This window comes from Aulonocara stuartgranti (assembly GCF_965226115.1).
Source record: "Aulonocara stuartgranti genome assembly, chromosome: 2".
Classification (NCBI taxonomy): Eukaryota; Metazoa; Chordata; class Actinopteri; order Cichliformes; family Cichlidae; genus Aulonocara; species Aulonocara stuartgranti.
The window spans coordinates 11,397,055-11,423,159 of NC_138940.1; the positions used below are offsets into that span (position 1 = coordinate 11,397,055).

The window sequence follows — 26,105 nt, forward strand, 5'->3', positions numbered from 1 at the left end:
ATTAAGAAGAAAATGGGCAGGGGGAGGGGGGGACTTTCAGTGGGTAACAGGAATATTATATATATTTTAGTGAGGAATTTGAACTAAAATTCTTAAGTACACAATAAAAATAACAAAAAAGACACTAAGAACAAGGAGAACGAGCAGAAAATTGTTACTAAATGATAAAGATTGAGTTGTGTAATGCTGATCTGTGACCACGAGGGGGCAGCAGAAACCAGCCACTGGAATACAACCTGTGAATGTGATCACCACCACAGGCTTTCCCAAAGACATTACATCACTAGCTGATGTCACTGGGAGCTAATGCTAACATTAAACTAATGCTCAGCAGATGACCATATACTAAACAGTCTTATTCTGAACTGAGAGATCCTTGGCTGCTTTCAGGACGTTTACATATTTAAGTCATAAGAATATTCCAGGAAATATAATTCACAAATAGGAGCTGTATTTAGCTGTACACTGGAGTTGTACTTGGAGGCACCTTGGCTATGGGTTAAAAAAATAGTTCCTGCAGTGTTGGTTTTTTTTATTTGTTTTTTTTTAAATTATTAACTGGTCTCTGGATATCACATCTGTAGCAATGTTATATACAAATATAGGGTATATCTTTTGTTTATTTTTGCAAATAAATCTTGTTTCTTCATAGTGTTTTCATTTGCCTTTTCTTTGTTGCTTTAAAGAAAAACCTAAAATTTCCACCAACATCTTTTTCTAATCACTTCCTTGATGATAAATTAGATTAAGGAAAGATGTGAAGGAGAATTCAAAACCCTATGTGTTCTTAACATGTTGTTTTATAAATGTTGGAGAACTCTGATAAATAATCTCGACATCCTTCAGTTTATTTTAATGAAACACATTCTCTTTATTTGTGAAGCCACATTACAGAAAGTGCTTCATACAGGAAAAAACTTTATAACAAGCAGATTTGAATAAAGTTTTGGGTTTAAGAAACTGTTACTGAAGCTTTAGTAATTTACATGATGATCAGCTTCACTTGTTGGTTGATCATTTCTTTGATTGCACATAACTATGGACTGTTGAATGGCATTATCTCCTTTTATACCAGCTCTTATTATGGCTACAGGTACTTCAGGGTCATCAAAGGGTTGTTTTTTTTTTTTTTTTAACCTCTAGCCTGGTTTTCCATTTGTGAGCATTAACTGGGGATGTCGCTAACCAGTGTTTCCGGACCAACCCAGGTCATTGTCTCTCACAGTCAAGTTTAGATGTGTTTTAGTTTATAAGTTGAGGAAATACAGAGATAAGAGCTGCCATCTTTACGAGAAGACGAGAGGAAATGTTTTCATGTCCTCTAAGTCTTTTAGCTAAGCTCTGGATGGCTTTGATCAGCCTTTCAGTGATCGGGGCTGTAAGAAATCCTAAATCCAGTAACCGTGCATCATCTTAGACAGCAGGTCAATAAACTGCTACGGTACAAGTCAACCAGCACACCTCAGCCAGTGTCCACCAGGGTTAGCATTTGGTTTCAGCCACAAGCTAAAAGATTCTCAAACTAGAAGTCTCCTTTCAAATCAAATCTCTCACATGCATTCTGTCATAAAATGCCAATAATGATCTAGTTACAGCCTAACCCTGAGCCTGCACTGGTGGACAGCAACCTGAGGGATGGTGAGAGATCAACAGTCCTCACAAAAAGGCGTCCTCACATGTGAGAAATCCACAACATGGTGCCGAGTCAATCAGAAATCGAACGAACTTAAAAAGAGCAACTTGCGTGGCTGAAAATCCACCGACCACAGGTATGGATCCAGGTTAGTTTGTGATATATTTATGAAAACATCAAGAACACATCTCACACATATTTATGAGAGTATGAGATCAGGGTCAACTCCAAAAGTTGTAAGTTGGGCCAAGAATACTGCTCATATAAATATTTTTATTAAACCTTAACAAAACTGGTAATACTGATTAAAAAAAGCAACAACTAGAAAACGGTCTGAACAAACCATAAAACCCCCTCGATGACGGGAGAAATTAAAAGCCACCAAAACCGCTAACACTGACGGAAAAAATAAACTCCAGCTGACCACTCATACTCAAATCTGCCTGTAGGGGGCAGCAGTCAGGTGAGCCACAGACGTCACTTCATACACGAATTTATGTTTGTTTGTTTAGAAAGTCCTTGTCTTCCTGATGACATCACGCAGGTCATGAAAGACAATGCGCTGTGATTGGTTGGGGACTGGCCTGCTGTCTGTCTCTCTATGTTGAGGCCCAGGAAGATGGAGACCTTTGACCTGCAGAGAGCGTGAAGTGCTGAACGGATGTGAAGGGATCAGCGTGTCAGTGGCTGTTTGATGAGCTGAGACAAAACCTGAAACCTGCAGGTCGACACCCCCAAAAGCACCCCCACCCCTCCAACCACAGAGTGTGTGCGCTTCTTTTGCTGACATTATGGGGACCCTGTTTTTGGGGAGCAACAGCAGGTCCCCATGAGGTAGATTTGATTCTGAAGGCTTGGTTTAAGGTTGTTTAGGTGCATCTACAGTAAATGAGTCCATGTAAAATCCTCTGCAAAGATGAAAACACACCTGTGCCTGTGTGTGTGTCAGCTACGGGTCACAGACTCTGCTGCCATGTCACAGGTTTCCCATGACACCTCACCGCCACCTGGGAACACCTGGAGCCCAGGGCAAAGTGTGTGAAGAGGAGTTTTATAGAAAAGGGAAAAGGATGAAGAAGTGTTAGTCAGCTCAGACAGTAAAAACACAGGTTGTAATAATAAATATAACAAGGAAAATACACATTTAACACCTTCATCTGACTTAAGAGCTGAAAAAAACTACATCAGACTATGAGAGACAGATTTTAACAGCTCTCACATGGGAACAAAGGGACTATACTCAGATCCCCAACAGCCACAGTTCATCCATCGCCTCTGTTTTTGGCAGTTTTAATTACTTACAAATCTTAATTGTATCAATATGAATAGTAGCTAAATTTCCAGTCTGTCCTGTGGGAAAAGCCTTTGTCAAAATACAGGTAAATAATATTAATCTGGTCAGAAAATATTCACCAGTGTGTCAATCTGTCCTCATTTTATTTAAAACCTAATTAGAGGACTAATTAGGTTTTAAATAAAAATTCTGCCACCAACTTTTTTACCAGTCAGTTCTCCGAAATTTTAAAAACTGTCCCATGATATGTTCAAATAAGTTTCATTAAACGAGAGAGTTTTAAAAAATCTCTTCCTTAATGTTTTAATCAGTCCTGGCCCCAGACTGTCAGTGGTGTTCTGTCTGGGCAAGCAAGTCGAGCACCGCTTGCCCAGTGAAAGCTGAAAATAATTATCAATCAAAACCAAAGTGAAATGGCCTCACTCTTTCCATCTCTAACACCATTCTCTTATTAAAAAATCCTTGCCTGTTTGCCTGTACACACTCAAAACGTTCAATTCCGCTGTAATTTTTAAATTGATATATTTTAATGTACTTTTTAAATCAAGCTGTTTGTCTGTTTCTGCATTCATTAAACCTGTTCATTGAAAGGACAGTCACTACAAACATTTTTTATAAAATATTTCCAGTTTTATAGAACAACAGTTGCATCAAGATGATCACAAGTTAAAGACCGAACAATAATACAGAGAAAACATCTACTGAGCTAAACCTTGAACATCTGCAGCAGTAAAACTGATCCATACATAACTCTGAAAAATAAAAGTATTCTGCAGAAAAATGTTCCCAATCAAACTTTATATATAACCTGCCAATAAATCAATTTGAATGTGTAGTTGAAGCGTCTTTATAGTGTTTTGCAAAAGGAAAGGTTCTTAAAAATTCATCCACCACTCATCAAGTATAGAAATAAAGATGTTTCACAGTTCTTTAGGAGTCCATCGAGCGGACAATCCTGTCAGCATGTAACAAAAGGCATGAAGAACAAAATCATACAATGGTATGTTTTAATCAGGTCCTATAAAAGCTGCTGCACACCACTGTTTCCATGTATCATCAGACGCATTATATGCCGTCTGAAGTTTGTCAGCCATTTTTTTTGCAGTTTTCTTTTTCAGACTACTTCGTGCTCTGTGGCGTTCTTAAGAACCACCTCAGCCATGTTCGACGGTCCTGCAGCTGCTCCTCCTCGCCCAATTAAACCTGATGAAAGTGACAGGCATCAGCAGGACAACTGTATCATCGCTGTTTGGCCACGTCGCTTGCACTCCACTTTCCCTCTTTTACATTTTTTAAGTGTCCTTTTCATGCGGGTCATGAACAGGAACGATTAAAAGTGGAGAAAAAGAAATTTGCAGTTATTTCCTGTTAATATCTTTCCCTTGTTGGGGTCTAATGAGAGGAGTCGCCCCTTCACTTTCAAGAGGGCTTAGCAGCAGTTAGCTGGCTCCAGGCTGCGGGGACAATAATCACACTTTAACTCAGCCTCACAATGACTCACACCACTTAATTCCCTCTTTCAGAGCCGGCGATAAAACGCCAGAGGCAAAATTAATAGATGCTAATGGCCACCTTCAATCAAAGCCGAGCGGGATCCAAATCTGCCAGTAAGGCCTATTAATTAACATGTGGAGCGGGTGGGGGGAGCACGGGGAGGCGGAGGCTGCCATACTGAGGCAGGATGGGGAGGAAAAAGGGGCTCTGCGGTTCACACGGGCCTCTGCAGGGCAGCCCATTGAAGGTGGAGGCAGGGGGGCTTTGTGGAGCTTCCCGGGCCACAATTAGAGCCTCCTGAATGGGCTGGCATTTGTCCTCCAGGTCCCAAAGCTGCACAGGAAAGGCCGAGTCTGGGCCACATGGGTCGAACCAGGCGTGCAAGTGGTGTCCGAGGCTGAGGACACGAGGCACGAAAACACACCCTTTCTTCTTCTATTTTTTGTAAATGCAAGATCAGTCCTCCTCCTCCTTTAAACTGCAACAATATGTTTGCCATAAATTTCATGTTTTCAGCTGTTAAAACTTCATTATGATCATCAAAAACCTTTGAAACCCTCTAATGATTCATTACAACTGATAAACTTCATATACTAACGGTAGCTTAGAATATTTGAATATTTCCATTAACCACAGAAAAATTATTTGTTCTCACAGAATTTAAAAAATCAAGCTTTACCCTTAAAACTGATTAACCCAGTGACGTTCCAGAAGGTAACATGTAGGCATCACTGTAATGGACTCCCCCGACATGTTTAAGTGCAAGTTTTCACAAAGCGTGAACATTTCTGTACTTTTAATTTGCTTTTGATGGTAATGAGCAGGATCAGGGAGAACCTGTGGTGTTCAATATTGGCAAAGTTAAACTCTGGAATAAAACTGAATGTGAAATAGAAAAGCCTGTATGAGACCACTTCACAAAGGTGGCCTGAGCATACAGAGTATTAGGATGTTTGCCAGAAGTGGATCAAGAATGTTAACCAAAGGATTTTGTCCCCAGTAACAGCACTGATGAGATTTGTTGGTTTATATGCACCTGCCTAGTATAGGCTCGTTTTATAATACATTTTTAACGTATTAAAAATGTATTATTGTCATTATCTGAATATATTACAAAATAATGGACGGATTTCTGCGAGAAGGTAACACCAGCTAACACTAACTGGCTAGCTACTATTAGCTTAGAAATACAGTCCACTTATCTCTAACATCCCCAAATGACTGGCTCGACACAGATTACAACAGAAACTACACATGACAACAGAAACTAACCCTGATGTGGCTTCAGATTTTATTCTACTTATGATATCATGAGCAAGCAAGGCACATTTTATGAAACCTGACAATATTTTTTCTGACATTCAGTCAAACCGGATGCAGCTCAAAAAGATAATAAAAAACCAAAACCAATTATAATCAACATTAACTTGCCTGCTAATATGGACAAACTGTAACTTACCTACAAAGCAAAATACAGGTTTAAGCTGATGACGATGGCTAATTTATCTAAATCCCCAAGGCTAATCTGGTAAGCTAGCACGTCACTTTCACATTACTTTCTAAGCTAACATTATAAACAGCAGCTAGCTGGCTGTCATCACTATTAAAATAATATCTGAATGGAAAAGCTAGTCTGCTAGATTGCCTGAATACCTTACAATCTAATGTAATCCATGTCACTCAACTTATACATAACAGTCTTATTTTAGCTATCAGTAAATCTGGTTTGAAGCAAAGCAAAGATAAATAATATTTACTTTGTACTGTAACAATCAACGTGGGAGCATTTAGTCAACTAACTGCAACTTTGGCAGAATAGTTAACTTAGTCAGTCCTGCCTGACTAAGCCTTAATTATGCTTCTGTGTTGAATCTACAATGTAAATCATGCAAAAGGCCAATGTCATTAGCAGCGCTTATACTTGTGTGGCCTGTATTGGTCCACGTCAGGTTACAACGTGGGGTATTCAGACGTTTCTGTGGCTACGAGGGATTCATACAGAAAAGTATAAATCTAGTGTTAGCACGTAGCTGCTACAGTATTCGTAGCGCCATGAGAAGCCAGAACACGCAAATCAGTTGTTGTAGTGATCTAGTTGCAGCCTACTTAAAAAAACTGAAATTCTGAATCTTACATTTTCTAACGATTTAAGATTCGAATAAAAATACAACAGAAGTGACGGATTTCCTTGAAATATTTATTTAAAAAAACACAAACAACACAGGCTGTTAGCTATAAATAGCTAATGCTACCCAGTCACATGCAAAGTGTTAAGGCAGTGCAAAGAATAATATCACATTTCCTTTTACTTTTTTTTAAAATTAATAAATACATTTATATAAATATATAACTGGAGATACTTGTAATTTCAAACTGTTATTACTATGGGCCACACTTTGGGAATCACTGATCTAGCCTGTATATCAATGACTTGTTTAATACATTTTTTTTTATCCCAAAACTGTTTATTATTTGTCTTATATTTTCATGTTGGAGTAATTTACATTACACATACTCAGGTGTCGTCTTCACTTGACGTGATTTTCCAGGGTTTTTTTTGCTCTCTACAAAATTAAGCTCAGCACTATATTGCTATGAATCATTAGAAAAACAAACATTTCATTTATTTACTTTATAAAAATTCATCTCCAGGTGTTACTAACGATGGAAAAAGCAGATCTCTGTGTAGTCATTTAACTGATTTTTATGCTGTTATTTTTTACTTTATGTGATTTTTCTTTTTAAATAGTTTAATTTACATAAAATAAAACTTCAGCTGAATAAATGTCCAATCAGCTGATGAGCATACACTTCCCATCATGCACTGCATTAAGGCGATGATACCAGAGATCCCTCGATTTCACTGAATTTTGATTTTGATGGACGTGTTTATCGCCTCGGTCACAACATGAGAGCAGAGGACGTCTCGCTGCCTTCAGCTGCAGGACAAAACACATAAAAGAGGGAGTTTTCCTCTGACCTTTGACCTCCAGGGTCAATTGTCTTGTTCTGAGTCAATTAAAGTGTCACTCAGAGACACAGGGAGACCTGTGTTTTCATCACTTCAGAGGACATCACACTGGCTTTTATTCACTTCCTGGAGACTCACCTCACAATAAAATGTAATGACTGAAGTTCAGAACCCGAGTGTGTGCGAACACACTTCAGTGTGTGAGTGACGCACAAAGCAGTGAGGTCCACGGTCACGCTTCACAGTTTGGACCTGAAGCTCTTTGTTCGTGGTCACAGAGAATACTGTGAAATTAGCGTCAAAGGTGTTCTTACGCCAGAAAAAAAAGGAACTTTGGGGGAATTTTTCAATTCTTTTTATGGATTTCAGGAAACTAAACCTAAACATATGACAACAAATCATTGACAAAAATACACACAAGCTAGTTTTTAGAATAGAATAGAATAGAATAGAATAGAATAGAATAGAATTCAACTTTATTGTCATTGCACATGCACAGGTACAGGGCAACGAAATTATACAATCTCAGAACAAATCAGGGGCGTTTATGCAGCAGCATATAGATGCGCCATGTTGACAGGAAGTTGTAATAAACTCACAGTTGTTACTGTGACTTCACATCATACACATTCAGGTAGATCAGCAGGTGGCTGCCACCCCGAAGCCCCTCAATAGAAACAGTTTTAGACTAATTTTTAATTTTTCTCTTCCTCCTCATCAAAAAATAAAAACAGAGGCACGGAACAGCTAAAGTAGCCACAAATAGTCTTCAGAGTTTAAATATTGTCTCATTCCTTCATTTAATTAGTTTTGTGTCCTCGTTTATGTCACTATATAAACAGAAAGAGACAAAGATAATTAGAGAGATGGACAAAACGGCTCCACGGGCCTCTTTAGCCTCATTTTCTGTCTTATTTATTTGTTTTTTTCTTTTTGTTTGCTTCAAAAATTAAAAATAATTACTAAGATGCGCAAACTGTCTCTTAATCCGCCCACACACACCGGGGTCAACTGTTTGTCACATTTCCACGATAAATAAATTTCTTTAAGCACATTTCCCTCTCACTAAACGAACATTAGAAGATAACCAGATGATGATTTTTAATTAGACAGCTCATATTAATCATCTCTGCTATGACCTCATCACTCTCATCATCATCCTCCTCTTAATCATCCTCTTCATCACTGTCAGTCATTATCATCATCACCTTTAACATTCCTCCTCCTCCTCACCGTCATCCTCTCCATCAACAAAATGGCTGTCGGGGCGGCTGCCTGTGCGCATGCTCGGCGCACACCTCTGGCAGAGAGGGCAGGTATCAGTGCCGAGGCTCCTGACTGACTGACACTCCCGGCTCGACTCACACATCAGCGCGCGGCGGCACGAGGCAGGAGGACACGCGGCCGAGGATCACCCGGAGCCTCTGAGCCTCTGAGCACTATCACCCCGACAGCGGAGCCCACCCCGGGCACAGGTGAGAGGAAACTTCGGCCCCTTCCCGGTGCGGAGTGTCCGGATTTGCGCTTTTACGCACAGCGGAGAGTCACCATGGGGGGAGTGGGAGTGTGAGCTCCCCGAGTCCGCGGACCTGGACTGACTGGACGGCGGGTCGTTGAAGAGTTGAGCGCTCGGTCTGCAGCGGTGCTCACGATGTTCCAGCACGGCGGAAACAAGAAGTGCTTCACCATCGAGTCTCTGGTCGGGAAGGACGGAAGCAATCACGGCGGCGGCTCCGGGGAGGAGCCCATCCGGCCCACGGCGCTGCGCTTCCCGGACTCCCTGCACCCGGCCGCTGCCGCCGGAGTGTTCGGCTCCTGCTTCCAGGGGAGCAACGGGAGGACTTTGTTCCCGGACATGGTGCTGCAGGAGCCCGGCACACACGCACAGGGCCCCGGCGGGCTGCCGCTGCACCCGCTGCAGATCCCCCCGCAGAGCTTCTTCAGCCCGCAGCACCGGGACGCGCTCAGCTTCTACCCGTGGGTGCTGCGGAGCCGGTACCTGGGACACCGCTTCCAAGGTGAGCCGGGAGGAGGAAGGGTGGCGGGACCCTCGCACTTACTCCCGTGGTTTCTGTCGCGTTTTAAACGCTTCCAGGCTCTTTTGGGGTCACACCCGGTCTCTCCACACTCCGTGGGTCTTTTCTCTAACGTGAGCGCGTGCGCTGTCTTAAAATAAACGGGTTCAGTGAGCAGAGAGCGCACCAAACTCTCTGAGTCTTCCTCTTAGTTTGACATTTAATTGTTCTCTGGTATTATTATTATTATTATTATTATTATTATTATTATTATTATTATTATTATTATTTTAAACGGTAGTTTTGATTGGTTTAATTTCAGTTTGGGTTGAGAAAGAAATACTCTGCACTCTGCAGATTCAGAGCTAACAGGATTTTGTAGTAACAGACTGAGTCACTGTCAGAGTTCAGAATAACACACACAATAATTTGATGTCATTTGGATGTTTTCCAGACTCTAAAAACCAAAAAAGTATCGATGAACTTTCACTGTTTCCCCTCTCTCTCACACACACACACACACACACACACACACACACACACACACACACACACACACACACACTATAAATCAGAATTTGCTCCTGTGTAAGTATGAAACTCCCACCTGTAATATCAATAATGTTATTATTTAATTATCTGCGTTAATCTCGTCTTTCTGTCGGTTTTTCTGTTTTTTAACGATGTTGAATTTTTTGCTCCTCCAAACTTTTCTCATTTTTTTTCATTTTTTCCCGCAGACAAAAACTTTTTAATTTTAAAGCTTAGGTGAGATCGACGCGCGCCGATTAAAGCGGCAACATGTCACCGTTTTATGCTCAGGTGATTTATGTGTTATTGATGAAGGTGATTATGGATCCAAACTTTCAACTTTTCTAAAAACAAAACAAAACAAATCAAAACAACAACAAAAAGAGATAAAAAAAAAAAACCCCACAATTTCCTTTGTGAACTAAATATTCAGAGTCTCGTTTAAAGAGTCATTTCGTTTTTCAGGAAACTTTTTTTTTTTTTTTAAAGAAATTGATTATTGGGAGCTGCTCTTTGATTGGTGATCGGAAAAAGCGCAGCAGCTAAAATCAGGCCGCAGAAAATTTTAAAATATCAATAAAAAAATCTGATCAGCTCAAGTAACGAAATGTTTTTCTATCCTAAACACGGACATTTATTTAACTAATTTATTCAGTGAAGCCATATAAATGGGTCAGGTGTCTAATAATAATAATAATAACAACAACAATAATAATAACAATAACAATAATGATAATAATAATAATAATAATAATAATAATATGAAGAAGATGGCCATAACAGGACAAAAATAAAACAATAATATTTTTTTAATTCATTTTTTGTCTTTTTTATTTCCATTAACCATAAAGCAAGAAACAAAACAAAAAATCTTATTTAATCATGCTACTCGAGAAATAAAATAAATGAAAAAGAAAAGGAAAATAGTAAATAAAACAAACATTTTGTATATTAGCTAAACATATGTAACATACACTAAACAAAGAATACAAAATTGATAAACTCAGTTATTGGCAGTCATAAAACGTCTAATGAAATCATTTAAAAAAATCAAAATGTTGTGTAAATGAATTTGTCTCACAATTTAAAAAAACAATTTTATTTGATCTGGTTATGTTTGTAACATTACATTTTTTTTTCATTAAAAGCAAAAAAAGCAAATTTCTTCAGGTTAGTTAACAGAAAACACAAAAAAAGTAAAATTTTAAAGCCTGGAATAAAAGTGTGAAAACAAACAGGGGAAAAACAGTTGTTGAGAATCAGTTCAAATATGAAACAAAACAATTTTATTAAATAAAAGAAATTAAAATAATAGGGTTTTTGGAAAATAACCAAAAACACACATGCATGTTAGCTCACAAACTCAAATAAATAAATAAATAAATAAATAAATAATCCTAACACTGAACAGGCGAGATTCACCTGACAGGCTGAACCTGAGCTGAGCTGCAGCTCGGTCATGTTTGGTTCACAGGTTTCACAGAAGTTTCACTAACGTTGTCGTCTCTCGGTTTAACTCTTAAATCCAGTTTCTCCGTGACATCACGTCTCAACGTTTTTATGAATCACTGCTGTTAAAAATATATATATAATTTATGAGAAAAAATTGAAACCATAAAGTAAACTCAGATTGTGTCAAATAAAAACCTAAGTGTTAGCCCGCTTTGTGATATCTACACATTTATTTATACAGTTATCTATGTTAGGAATATTTGTAAGATTTCTGTAGCTGTTTTTGTTTTTTCAGTCCCATTACAACAACTTTATTTACATTCACGACTGGATCCAGTCATCATTTTTAAAGAAGAGACTCAGAAATCTCTGTTTCAGCTTCAGTTTACAGCTGATTTATGAGAGGAAACATTTTATCCATACTATTTTTTTTAAATTATACAATTAAATATCTACGTAATTGTGGGGACTTAAGGAAAAAATACATTTTGCTTTAAACCCTTTTGTAAATTTTCAACCAAAGGTAAACAAAAATAAATCTTTTCAGAGGTCAGTGATTAAAACAAGATAATCTGCTGCTTTTCTTCTATGACTGTTATTTTTATTTTCAATTGAATTAATATTTTTAGAGTTTTAAACAGTCCAAGGAAGTTTTGGTAATTTGTTTAACCTTTTTTTGCCCAAGTTAATCAATTAATCACCAAAATGTAAATTCTATTTTTTCTCAGTTATAAATCAGCATTTTCAGAATTCACTGCCCAGAGAGAGAAAATATTTTTTCTGATCCAGATGTGTCCTTCAGCTTAGTACATCTTCGGATTTGAAACAAAAATAAACATCCCAAACACTTCAAGTTCAAAAGGACCGCAGCTTTGGGATTATTTTCAGCAGCGGATCGATATAATGAACATTTGTGGCAACACGTGTGTGTGTGTGTGTGTGAGAGAGAGAGAGTGTAAATAGAGTTAAACTGCACACACACACACACACACACACACACACACACACACACACACACACACACACACACACACACACACACACACGCTTCAGCTCAAACTTCCTTTTTTTCCGTCCAAACAGATTTTTGATTTCTGGCTCATCACATTTCTGCATTTCATCAAAATCGAGCAGAAACTCTTTCATAAATTTATTTTTGGTTGTAGTTCGAAGCGTTGTTTTCTCGCTCCTGCCCGCCGTTTATCTACTCTTTGAGAGTTTGAATCTTTTTGTTGTAATCTTTAGTCCTGTTGAGTTCTGCTCTGGTTCTTTGTGACTCCTTGTGGCAGTTTTTGTATTTTTGTGTAGTTTAGAGTTTTTGTGGTTGTTTCCTTTGTTGCAGATCTTAAGTTGTTTTGAGTTTTCCGTTTTGCGTCCCTCTGCGATCGTGTTTTCGACTCTTTGCCTGACGTAACTTTACAATAAGATGAAACTAAGTCGACGTGTTTGGAAAAAACCCAAAAATCAAACGAGTCAGGTTATTTATTTATTTATTTTTACATTTCTTAATACTTCTGCTGATTGTCTGTGAGCGCCTGTGAACCATCAGTTTTTGGTTCTTCTATGATTCCTTTTGTTGTTTTTGCTCAGGCCTTCTGTTTGGTAACGGCAGCCAATCAGAAGAAGGTTGTATTAAAAGGGGGAGGAGCTAAAACTGCTTTTGTCAGACTGAGAATGAACTGAGAGGCCCAGGCTGAGATACTGGAGGATTATGGAAATGAGCAGTATGGGTCGCCGTACTGCTCATTTTTTATTTATTTATTCTCAGAAAAGTGAAATCTGCGTTTTAAAGACCGTTAACCTTCAAACATGGCGGCGTGTGCCATGACCCATTTCCTGTTTATTACAGACTAAAACCTGGACTCTGGTGATGTTCAGCATCTGTTTCAGTGCAGATGTGCAGATGTGACATACCCGTGACATGTTTCCTGCTTCCTGAAGCACTTTAATCATCATTAATCAGACATTTATATTCACACATCTAAAGGCTTAAAAAGACTTAACTGACAAAATAATCATCAGCCCACAAAAATACTTTGTTTTTTCAAGCTGAAATATGAAACTGCTGGAGATGGATGCTCTGATTTTTTTAATGAACTATTATTTAAGTTCAGCCAGAAAATCGTCTATTTATTTTTTTCAGAAACTTCAGCCGATAATTGATTGTAATGATTCACGATCGATGGAGCTCACCAAGGGACATTAAAATTGATCTCAAAAACAAAGAGAAGTTGTTTTACATTTCTTTGTCACTGTAAGCTAAGTTTTTAGCTCGAGGCTTCGTCTTGAGCTCCAGTTTGGATGTTTAGCTGCAGTCTCTTTAAGCTTTTCTACAAACCACGCAGGTGTCATTAAAGACGACCCTCACGGGCGTCTTTAGTTGTTTTTACTTCAGTTTGATGAGCGACAGTTCACCAGTTTCATCCTGTCTCTCAGCTCCAGAGAAACTTTTCATGTAAACCTGTTTGACTGAAATCATGAAAGTTTGAATAATCCTGCTGACAGACCGGACCGGTCACATGACCTGCTTCTCTCCCTCTCGGAGGTGAAAACCCCCCAGCGAGGCTGCAGGTGTTGGTTCTGCTGCGTGAAGCTGATGATGATGGTGTTTTTGAGGGTGCGTTAGCTTCAGTCTCGCTGTGGGCGCGCTTCTTTATTTATGTGAAGCTATTCAGCCTCCTCCAGATGTGCGATTCAGTGTCGGAGTTCAGGTTTCTGGCTGATTTTGTGTCTTTTCTTTTCGGAAGTGACCTAATTAAATGTTCTTCTTCACATCTGACAGAAATTTTAAACAGAACATGAATGTGTGCACAGTGTTTTCTACATTTTAGAAGATTTTACAGTTTATTTGACGTCACAAACTCCTGGACTTCTCTAGTTCTCTATGAAATAATCGTGTTTAATATAATAATTTCACATTTCCTCGTTTATTTATCTGAACATTTATTGGAGCGTATCTTTTCCCAGTCAGGGTTAGTGCAATTAAAGTAAAACTACAACTAGGTGATAAAAATATTTCAGGTAACAGGTTAAAAAAATAAAAGTAACATAACTGCATTCTATGCTTAAATAAAAAGCTAATAAATAAATAATAAAGTGTAGGGTAATGTGTTCAGTTTTAGTCTTTGTGCGTAAACGGGTGAAGAGCTTTGCAAGGCAAATCAAGGTAACACTGAAACTGATAAAAACTCAAACAAACAATTAAAAAAAACAAACAAACCGCAGGCGCTGACTTTGTCGTATTTTTGTGTTTTGCTGGTGTTTCTGGGCTGTTTTCCAGCCTTCAGCTGCTTGTCTTTGTTCTACTCGCTCGCCTTCCCTCGGACTCTCACGCGTGACGGGGACAGCCCGACTGTAAATTGTGTGTGGTGTATGTGGTGGAGACGGCGGCGTTCGCCCTGATTCCACTGCAGAGTATGAAACTTCAGGTGGAGGCGGGAAACAAAAGAAACAAGCAGAAGCTTTTAGTCTGGAATCTGAAACCATGTTTTTCTGAAACCTGTGTTTTTACACGGGGACGTTACATTTGAGCTCGAGTCGGTCACGCTTTACCTCTGCTTGCTGTTCCAGATGTTTATGGAGCTTCATTGTGAAAAAAGGACTAAACGATCTTTTCATGTGGCGCCTTTTCTGCTCGGTTTTTAACTTTTGATCTTGAGGTTATATATTATTCTCAAAGCTTAACATGATCTACTTTTTCCTGAATTTCCCATTTTTATCAGCTTTTTGTGCAGTACATTAGGAGGTTGGTTGTTTAATGAAGGACTCACAGTTCATTTTTTCTCTTAATGGTCAACGTGTCGCTCGTGTGACGTAGATGCAGCTGAGAGACGTGAAACTGACCTGATGAAGGCCGCCCGCTGAAACGCGTGGGTCAAGTCTTTATACTGAAATGTCGCTGACGCCTAAACTTCTCCTTGTTCTCTCTGGACCTTTGAAGAGGATGAAGTTGTGTCATTTCTGTTTTCAGAAATGTTCATGAAGTTCGGACGTTTCGATGTCATGTTTTTATTTTATTTTAGAGTAAAATTCATAAACTGACTTTTATTATTTGTTAAAAATTTAAATTTAAAAATTTAAATCCTGCCAACCGACTAACACGTTCTTCTTCTTGTGTTTCAACCTTTCCAGTGCGCTCGCCGCTGATTTTTCCCGCCATGAAGCTGCCGCCTCGGAGCTTCGCGACCTTTGACCTGCCTGAAAATCTCACCGTTGTTACATTAAAACATCATTTGATACTCAACAGAACTATTTGCAAGGCGAGGCAGCCATGAGTCACGCCACCCGAGTCCGCGTTTGCATATGAATGTCGCTTTAGAGACGCTAAGGTGGGATAAAAGGCGTGAGAACGTGTCGTCAATTGTCCTCCTCGCCTCCACGAAGCTGCCACCGTTTTTGCGTAACGCGCATCGTCCTCGGGCAGAAGTCGGATTTGTTTTTATGTAAAATATTAAGAAAGATATTTCCGTGCGATTTTAATAAACGGTCAGAAAACGAGTCACACAAAGAGAAGCGGCGGCGACGCTCTCGCTCAGATTTCTTTCACCGCGCGCGTCTCATAAACAAATGAGCGTCTCGTTTTCAGCCTGTGATCGGTAAAACGATGATTCACCGCAGTAAAATCTGACCGCAGATCAGATTTAAGCGCGTGTTAGCTGGAAAATTAACTTCATCATCTTCGTTTCACGTAGCTAATTTACATTTCTGTGGCTGACGTCTGAAACTGAACTCGCTTCTGTTCGGCCAGTTTCTCAGATTTGCACAAAAGAAGATGTGACGCGGTCAAAAATGAGTCCCGGCCGTCGTCTTCAGACGTCCCGTTTTGTTCAGAGAAAGAAAAATATTCATTCAAAGCTTTAAACTGATGCTTTTTCTAAAACTCAACCGTTCGCCTCACGTTCCTCGTTGGTCAGCAGCACATTCGTCTCTTTGTTCAGGATTTGAACTGGCGAACGTCTCCTGACGGTGATTGGAAATATGGACGTTTCACCTCAAATCTATGCAATTCAGTTCAGTTTCCTTTATGCAGCGCCAAATCACAGCAACAGTCACCTCAAAGTCCAAAACAGACGGCGGAGAGTTTGTTTAAACTCAAGGTGGCATCGTCCTCTTTGACCCGCTGTTATCTGTCGTCACCTCTCCAGCGTTTGTTTGTAGACCTGAAGAAGCCTCTTGGATGTGAGCGGAAACGTCTTCAGACACTTACAGAAGTCCAGTCGTTTTCTTTTCAGCCTCTCAAGTCTGCCATGACCTCTATAACTGAGAACTGACACGAGCGGCACATTTTCACATCCACGTTAGAGTCACACTGAAATTTAGATTTTTTACCTGTTTGCTGTTGCTAAGGATCTAAATCTGATAACGGGAACGAACGCCTTTTAGGAACGTGGGTAAAATCCACCCTGACACTGGTGACCTGCTGGTGGTCTGACGGATGTTTGCAGGTTGAGTGAAGACAGGAAGTTTGCACTGAGTTTGCCTGACAGCTGGAAGGATCTGACGTAAAGACAAAGGCGGACAGTTTCAGCTCCCTGCTGTCATTTTTAGATGATTTTCTAGCATCTCTAAAAAAAAATCTTAGGGACTGTTTTTAAATTGCATTATGTAGAAAACGTGCTGACCTCGGTCCTTCATGTGTTGTAAAGTAAATATCTGATCCTGTGGCTCTATGAATGTCAAACATTCACATCAGGAAGATGAAGGAGAACCGAAACCTGCTGTTTCTAAAACAGTTGATCTGAATTTGGTGCATGGTGTCATACCTGGGTTTAATCTGTGTGAAAGCCTTCAGCTGGTTTTAAAGAATAAGCTGTACGTTGTTTACGAGAAACTAGAAATTAAAGTCTATAGACCTCCAAATATTTCAGGGACTTGAAGCGTCTGTCGTTCTGTGCATCCCTGAGCTCCAGGCTCACAGCTGTGGCAGCAGACATTTACCCTCAAACATCCCGAAGACCGAGCTCTGGGAGTTTTTTGAAAATCGAATTTTAAAACATGAAAGATGTTTGAGGGTTTTTTTTAATTTATTTTTTTATCTCTGACCAAAACCAACACCCAAAACATTTTTTATTTCATTTTTAAAGCTTTAATAGAAAAAGTAATCACATATGCTCCCGAAACTTGACTACTTGTTCTCACAACACCGTCATTTAGGACCAAAGTAACCTGAAAGTTGGCAGTTCTGACCCAGATGTGGCCCACATCTGTAGTTTTCTTTAGGCCTCCGCTCGTCCACAGGTCCTACTTAAACGAGCACGGCAGGTGTGCTTGCTGATGCCCAGACGTGTCCGTCGCCTGTGTTTTAATGTTTGTTTCCCCTCATTTTCAAATTCCTGCCTTATTTTATCTAATCTCGCATTTTTTCTTTGGGCTCCAGATTTTGCTGCTTTGCATTTCCGTGAAGCACTTTGTGACATTTGTCTATAAAAGCTGCTTCTGTTTTGGACTAAAGCAGTGAAATAATTTCCCAGTTTAAATCCTGCCACATGTTCACTTTTCATTTCCTGGTTTATAGATTTTAGTCCCACAAACTCCTGTATAAACTTATAAACGATATCCAGACCTCTGACATTTACCTGGGCGCAAATTAAAGAGAAAACGGAAGCGATATTCAGATTTCTGTTCTGGAAAATCATCCAAATGAGTGGCGATTTCAGCAGATAAAGCTTCATTTGTATATTTAAAATTAACATTTCAGAAAAAATGAAACACAAAACGTCATTCGCGGGATTCAACTGGGAAAGTTTGAAGGTGCAGGCTGTGGTCAAGCTGCACATCCAGATGCAAATGTCAAACAGACGAGGTGTTTGTTCAGATTAGCCAGAGCAAACACACACACACACACACACACACACACACACACACACACACACACACACACACACACACCGTGCTATAACAATGATGAGCTGTGCTGCTGCACATTCCTGTCTCTGTGAGGATCAGTGTGCGATTGCTACCCAGAAAAAAAATCCCACATTAGACTTTACTATTTCAGGAGTAATTGATCACTTTGCCTGCTTACTGCTTGTAAAAAGTAATTCAAGCCACTTACTCCAAAATGTCACCAATGTAGTTGTCATCTATTAATGCAGCACTACACTTTTCATGTCATGAAATAAAATGAAGATCTGAGAGCAGAATTTGGTGAAAGAGAGTCAACATAAAAATGTTGGTGAGTCACGCAGTAGCCTGAAATGATTCCCACTGATCTCCAGATGAGTTAGTAATTTCACAGCCTGCTGTGCCCTGGATTTTGCCTTTAAGGCCACAAACAGTCCAGCTATGAGCCTGCAGGCTCTGCTTGGGGTATTTTAATCAGAAAATAAAACGTTTGTGAGTGTTTGTGTGTATTCAGACTTCCAGTCAAAGAGGGCAGCTTTGCATGATTCACGATTCAAAATAATCCTTCTTTATGTCACACTGAACCGTGACCAAGCTTCTCCCTTCATCCTGCCTGGAATGAGCTCCTCCTCCTTACACCAGCTTTCCTCTAATTGGCTCTCCCTCAGGGGGGATATGCCCCCCCCCCCCAATGACATCACAAGTATCCAAGATTAGAAAAAACTGACAAACTGAGTGGTCGGAGCAGCAGGGATCACTGAACATACACTAAACTTATTTTTACAAACTAACTCAGCTCTCTCTGTGTGTGTGTGTGTGTGTTCAGGTGAGGACAGCAGTCCGGAGAACCTGCTGCTTCACGGTCCATTCTCCAGGAAACCCAAACGGATCCGGACGGCGTTCTCGCCTTCGCAGCTGCTCCGCCTTGAGCGAGCCTTTGAGAAAAATCACTATGTGGTCGGAGCGGAGAGGAAGCAGCTGGCCAGCGGGCTGTGCCTGACCGAGACGCAGGTAGGCATCATGGGAAACCGAGCAGGAGGAGCAAGGCATGATGGGAGGAGAAGGCGGATTTAGCAGAGAAAATGATGATTTCACAGTTTAGCGGAGAATAAAAAAAACTTCTCAAAAACCGCAGGGTGAATTTAAATGAGATGAATGGATGAAAATGTAAAAAAGCGTCAAAACATGAAAACGTGAGTGAATACATGAATCAAAAGCAAATTATTTTAAAAAAAAATCTATTGGACTCTAATTTGAATGAAAAGTGATCAATGAATGGATGAATAAACAATGAAACACTTACATGAGTCATAAGTTTCTTCAAAATTAAAACATTTTTGGAAAATATGAATGAATGAAAGTTAAGATTAAATCTTCCACCTAAAATATTAGTGAATGGATGATTAATAGAGGCATGAACAAGTGAATAATAACAGTATACAGTGAAACAACCCCCCCCATTTATAAAAAATTAATGAACTCAATAAAATAAAAACATTGAAACAGTGAAAATTCTGAAAACACATGAATGAATGAATAATAATAATAATAAACTTTATTTATAAAGCACACTAAAAACCAAGGGTATACCAAGGTGTTTGAAAATAAATAAATAAATAAATAAATAAAATAGGAAAAAGGAGATGGGAGGGAAAAGAGAAAGGACCTGGCATATCAATTATAAAACCTTGACAATCATAATACATAAAAGTAGTTAACAAAGCGTAACGGATAAAAATGTATCAACGCACACCAAATATTAGCTTGGTGGAAAAGCAAGATTAAATAAATAAGTCTTCAACCATGATTTAAACAATGGCATAGAGTCAGACGCCCGGATAGCAACAGGAAAATTGTTCCATAAGACTGGGGCAGCTACAGCAAACGCACGGTCGCCGCGAGACTTCAGCCGAGAACGAGGTTGCTCCAGAAGAAGTTGGGTAGCAGATCTAAGTGCTCTGACAGGAGTGTGGAACCTAAGAAGCTCATTGAGGTAGCTCGGTGCCAAATTATTGATAATTCTGTATGTGAAAAGTAGTATTTTAAATTGAATACGGTATTTAACTGGCAGCCAGTGCAAGCCAGCAAGAACAGGAGTGATGGAAGAAAATTTCCTGCTAGCTGTCAAAAGGCGTGCTGGACAGTTCTGGACAGTCTGCAATCTAAGGAGAAGGGAGGAGGAAAGGCCAATGTAAAGAGAGTTGCAGTAGTCCAACCTGGAAGTCACGAATACGTGAATACGTTTTTCCAGGTCATTATGCGGAATATAGCACTTAGTCTTAGAAATGAGGCGCAGCTGATTAAAACTAGACCTCACAACAGCAGACACTTGCTTGTCAATTGTAAACGAGCTATCCAGTAAGATGCCCAAATTACTGTCATAATCAGAAGGGGAGCTAGCAAAAGGCATCAGAGCAGCACACAATTGGTCACGGGGGATTTTACTATCGAACACCACGATCTCCGTTTTCTTTTCGTTCAGGACAAGAGAATTACTCTTGAACCAATCTTTAACCTCACGCATGCATTCACGAAAATAGTGAAAAGACATAGCAAGATCGTCAGTAATCTCAAACTAAATCTGTATATCATCAGCATAGCAATGTAACGCAATATTATACTTCTCAAAAATTGCTCCAAGAGGGAGCAGATATAGTGAGAAGAGAATAGAGCCTAATACAGATCCTTGAGGCACACCACAGGGTACAGGTACCAAGCAAGATGAGAAGTTCCCCAAATTAACCAAGAATGACCTGTCAGCGAGATAAGATTTAAACCAGTTAAGGGCAGTGACTCTTATACCCACAGTATGCTCAAGTCTTAGTAGAAGAATGTTATGATCCACCATATCAAACGCAGAGGAAAGGTCCAATAAAACCAGGACCACAGAGCGTCCAGAATCAGTGCTTTTTACTACTCTGTCTATGAACGGATGACCTAAAACAGAGAAATGTCTTTTAGATGAAAGCATGAATGCATCAATTAAATAAAGTACTCAAATGGTACCAAAAAAATCATCTTTGGATAAAAAAAATGAAGAAAAACTTAAAAAAAGAGTTTTTTGAATGCTAAATGGAGAACAAAGATTTCATTCAGAATGGATGGATGAATGGAAGAGTGGTGGATGGATGAATGGATGAGTGGATGAATGGATGAGTGGGTGAATTAATGGATGAGTGGATGAATGGATGGATGGATGAGTGGAAGAATGAATAGATGAGGGGGTGGATGAATGGATGAGTGGAAGGATGAATGGATGAGTGGGAGGATGAATGGATGGATCGGTGGATGGATGAGGATAAACTGCCCATAAAGAACAATATTTTAGGCAAAAACCAAAGACTGAATAAAAATACAAAATACAGCGTGAGAATAAGAAGAGGTGAATGAGTGAATCTCTTAAATAAAAACACTCACAGTGTGTGTTTGGGATTTGAACCTGTAACCCTACCTGTGTTGGTGCCTTGCTCGCCGGGCTCCTTGCCATCCGTCAGGATGATGCTCTGTCTGGCGTCAGGCTGCTGGCTGGGATCCAGCCTGGAGGAATGGCGGGGGGAGGAGTGAGTCGACGGTTAGTCAGCTCCCGCTGCCTTTTCTCAGGGCTGATCAACAGTGTTTGTCATCGGGTCGGTGCGGTGATATGCGCCCTGACGCCAGTGATTCACACACCTTTTTTTATGAGCTAATTTCACAGCAGAGGACAGGAAGACAGGCAGTGAGTGATCCATCAATCAGCTGGGAATCAGCCAGCAGCGGTTATTAATCACACATAAATCACAGCTCTTTGCAGTAACGATCGAGTCGCTCCTGCAGGACGTCTCAGGGCTTTCCCAAAACATCAGCTTCAATCAATAAACAGCCATCACTGGAAGGCCAGTGGGGGGGGGGGCGATGAGGGGCCACAGTAGGAGTATCGCTTACAGTGACAGCACCTCGAGGGCATGTTGGTCTAACACAGCGGTTTCAAACATCCGGCCCGTGGGCCACATCAGGCCCGCGGTGTAATTGTATTCGGCCTGTCCGTATGCGGGAGCCAAATCTTCAGCCCTGCAGAGAATCCATGCAGGCAGGGGCGGGACTTTATTTTGAAACGGAAAACCATGCAGCCAATCACATGCAGACAATAGTGGTACAGGCCAAGTACACAGAGAGGCGGGGAGTCTGATTTAAAAAAAAAAAATCAGGAAAAAGTGAAGAGATGGGTGAAAACGTAAAATGAGCAGCATCTGGCTGCATTTCAGTGGTTTTGGAAAGCTGAGTGTAGAATTTATAAAATTAGGATCTGGATGAAGTCATACGCGTTTTTAGTTTCAGTTATTTCCCATCACGGAGGACAAAAGGTTTCAAACCTCATGTGTGTTCTCACTGCTAGTAGTGAATCCATATAAGCTTTTATGAAAACACTGGATAAAAAATGGCTTCCTTGAAAAAGATTAAATTTACAGTCCAGTGTTCAATATTACATAAAATAAAGTGTGTTTGAATGGCAGAGATGTGTGCATGTGGCCTGAATGTGCGCCTGAAGCCATTTATTATTATAATTTATAATTCTTGTCTTGTTTGTTCTGCTGCTCATTGCAAACAAGCACAAGCAGACATTAAACTTTTAATTGTATTTTTACAGCTTTTCCTACTGATAAAAACCTCCCTCATGGCCATTCATACTACACAAAGTAATTAAGCAACAAACAATTAAATTACAGAGAAGTTTTCTTTTCACTTTCTATGGTAGAAATTTCTGAAAACAAAAAATTGGACCGTGGACGATGAGCTACCACAACTTTTTCTGTAATTTTGCTGACAAATTTCTTTCTTTGTCTTTATCGTGTCGAAACAGTTAAATAAAGGGGAGTTTCACTGGTCCACTGATCAAAGTGGGCTGTATGTTGCCCTCCATGTAAAACGAGTTTGACAGCCCTGCTCTAACATTTGCAGGATCCAGCCTCGGAGCAGTTTATTGGTCGATCTATGTGAGAGTGAGGACATCCTCCGTCTAGAGTTTAAAAAATGAGCAATGTTTTATTCACTGAGGCTCCAAACCAACGACTGAGGTCATTAACTCATCAGGAAGGTGCTCACTGAGGTCACAGGTCATGGCAGACTTCTATATAACCTGAACATTTGTCTAACAAGTGGCCATGGTGGCCATCACAAAGCAAGCAGGGTTAAGGCACCTCTGCACCGGCTTCACTTTTCAGACCTGGACGGTGCTGTCTCTGGATCTAGATGTTCCAGCGGCATTTTCCAGTTCCTGCTGGTGAAGCTCGAGATATTCCCGGACTAGGTGGGATATATAATCTAGCCCAGCACCTCCAAAGACCTCCGAAAACATGATCTGAAAAACAGGAAGAGCTTGGTTATCCTGTTGTTCAGATCATGGAAGTGATATCGGACAGAGCTGGAAAAAGCTGACGTGCTGCTGGAGAAGCTGATTTGGGTAGTTAGTATCCAACACCTCATTCTTAGGAATGGAAGACAGATAGAGTGACTGGTTAAATAACAGCTTTGGTTAAAGTCCAGCCCCTCACTCTGGGGCTACAACTCTCTCCCACACAGGTTAGTCATGTTTAACTGAGGCAGATTTGTTGTTTTCAGTCCTGAGGCTCTGAGAGGAGCCTGATAATCACTTTCCTTTGCTTCATCTGGAGACTAATGAGCTCCTGACTCTTCATTTAGTTTGAGAGTGACGAGTGTGACCTGTGGTGCAAGAACCCAGCAGGAAAATCCTATCTTTAACTGCCTTCTCATTGAGAGCTCGAAGATCTGATATTATTAAAGTGTCACCCGAGGCCTTGGGGAACGATGTGTTTCTATCATGTCTATCTGTATCCTGCCATCCAGATTTACTGTCGATTCAGTCGGCAGATTGTGCAACGTGAGCTCGCTGCAAGCTCGACGAGTTTTAACAGTTCTGCGTGTCACAGCCGTGTTTTACCAGCGTAGAGGTTTTAAATCACTGCGAGGCTCGCACACGTGTATCATCAGCACTGACGGCAGCACAGGATTCCAAAGAGTAGCTCTCAGAGTTCTCGGGTGTTTATTTAAGTAATACTTGTGTACTCGTCACATGTGCAGAATAAACACACCTTCACTTTGTTGTGCAGTACCTCAACGTCTTCAAGTCTTCTTGGGAATATGATCTTCCATCTTTAAATACTCTGCTGTTCTCTGTGCCACTTATGGACTTCCATCGTCATTTCAGCTCTGTCGGGTCTGACGAGCAACCCCACAGCATGATCATAACTCCACCGTGGAAGATAAAAACTAAAAACTAAAGCTAGATGTGAGAAAAGAAAACCATTAAAAAATGGACATTTGTGTGTTTGTAAAACATCTAGAAAATCAGTTTTGTGAAGATTTTTCTGTGTGAAAAGAATCCAGTTCACAAACAGTTTCTAAAGGTTTAAGATGGTTGGACTGTTCAGTCTGATTCTTGCATAAGCCTCGAGGGAATAATAAACGGTACATATTTATTTCACTTTATACTGACAACTGAGGTCAGTTTAATTCAAACTAAATGTGACGGAGAGAAGAGCTGTTTAAATTCAGAAATCTAAAAGATCTTCTTCACACCAGCTGTAGGGTTTGTTCTGGTTGTTCATACATTTATGGACAAGAAATAAAATATGAATAATTTTAATTAAATCTAAAACAATAAAAGAGGCTCTTAAACGAGTCTAAGAGACGGAAATTAGTTTTAGTTGAAATCTTTTCTCCCTGCACCACAGATTGAATAATGTCTTTATTCAGGTGTGCTCAGCCCTACGTGTGTCTCTGTGTGCAGGTGAAGGTGTGGTTTCAGAACCGCAGGACGAAGCACAAGCGTCAGAAGTTGGAGGAAGAGTCTCCTGAAGCTCAGCAGAAGAGGAAGGGCAGCCAGCACGTGAGCCGCTGGAGAGCTGCGACGCAGCAGGCCAGCGGCGAGGACGTGGACGTCATTAGCGAGGACTAGAGCGCAGCGATCGCACCGTCACGAAGCTGTTGATACACAGAAACACACACATACATACACAAACACAGAAACTGCCCCTGGGTCAGGATAGCTTGAAGACACCTGCAGGACTTTAAGGTGTGTTCAGGCACCTCATAAGGCACACAGCTTTTATTTTGAAAGGCACTCCAGTTCAGTTCTTTACATGAGGTGAAATATCAGCATCAGAACAATCAAATCTGCTTTTCAGATTGTTTACCAGGATGTAAATAAGTTCACTTTTAATGTGATTTAAAGTCACATGAGATTTTTCATCCAGGTAAAATAAACTGGCCGGAAGCGCCAAAGCTTTCAGTCGGATGTCAAAACCAAACTGAAGCAGCTTCAGTTCAAATGGAGCACAGTGCATCCTTATGTCCGAGAGCCTGGACAGTGACAGTGGCCCTCCTCAGCCCTCAGTGTCTGAGGTGCAAAGTTAATTATTCTTAATCTGATAGAATGACTGAGGACGATCCCCATGATCTTATTTTGGAAGTTCACTAAATGCTAACTCGCTCGTCCTGCTTCTTCCTGTAAATCACTGCGTTTTTCAAAATTTTAGAGACCCAATAATATTTAATCGCTGTGAAGGCTTTTTTTTTTTTTCCACCACAATATTATCTGGACTCATGGCGCGCGCGCGCGCACACACACGCACACACACACACACACACACACACACACACACACACACACACACACACACACACACACACACACACACACACACACACACACACAGACAGCTTACCTTTCCAAGGACTCACGGACTTCCCTGGATGGCGCCCGGACATTTTTCCTTTCAGAGTTGAACTTTGATGTTTCTGAGAAGCAAAACTAAAAAAGTAGAAATGTGGTCACAGCTGCTGACTGAACACTTGGCGGTGCCAAACGAAGCCGCT

At 40.3% G+C, this 26,105-nt stretch overlaps 1 protein-coding gene across 1 annotated transcript; it reads left to right on the forward strand.

Moving 5' to 3' along the window:
* Positions 1–8,666: 8,666 nt before the first annotated feature.
* Positions 8,667–25,888, forward strand: emx3 (empty spiracles homeobox 3). Its single transcript, XM_082510312.1, has 3 exons — positions 8,667–9,410; positions 19,060–19,244; positions 25,018–25,888. Exons 1-3 carry the CDS (start codon positions 9,044–9,046, stop codon positions 25,183–25,185), a joined length of 720 nt encoding a protein of 239 aa, XP_082366438.1. The 5' UTR covers positions 8,667–9,043; the 3' UTR covers positions 25,186–25,888.
* Positions 25,889–26,105: the final 217 nt, after the last annotated feature.

Bases quoted from the DNA above. Each gene is read 5' to 3' on its own strand.
- emx3 (XM_082510312.1), top strand. From the start codon at position 9,044: ATGTTCCAGCACGGCGGAAACAAGAAGTGCTTCACCATCGAGTCTCTG. The intron at 9,411-19,059 runs GTGAGCCGGGAG...GTGTGTGTTCAG, and splicing joins CCTGGGACACCGCTTCCAAG to GTGAGGACAGCAGTCCGGAG. The intron at 19,245-25,017 runs GTAGGCATCATG...CTCTGTGTGCAG, and splicing joins TGTGCCTGACCGAGACGCAG to GTGAAGGTGTGGTTTCAGAA.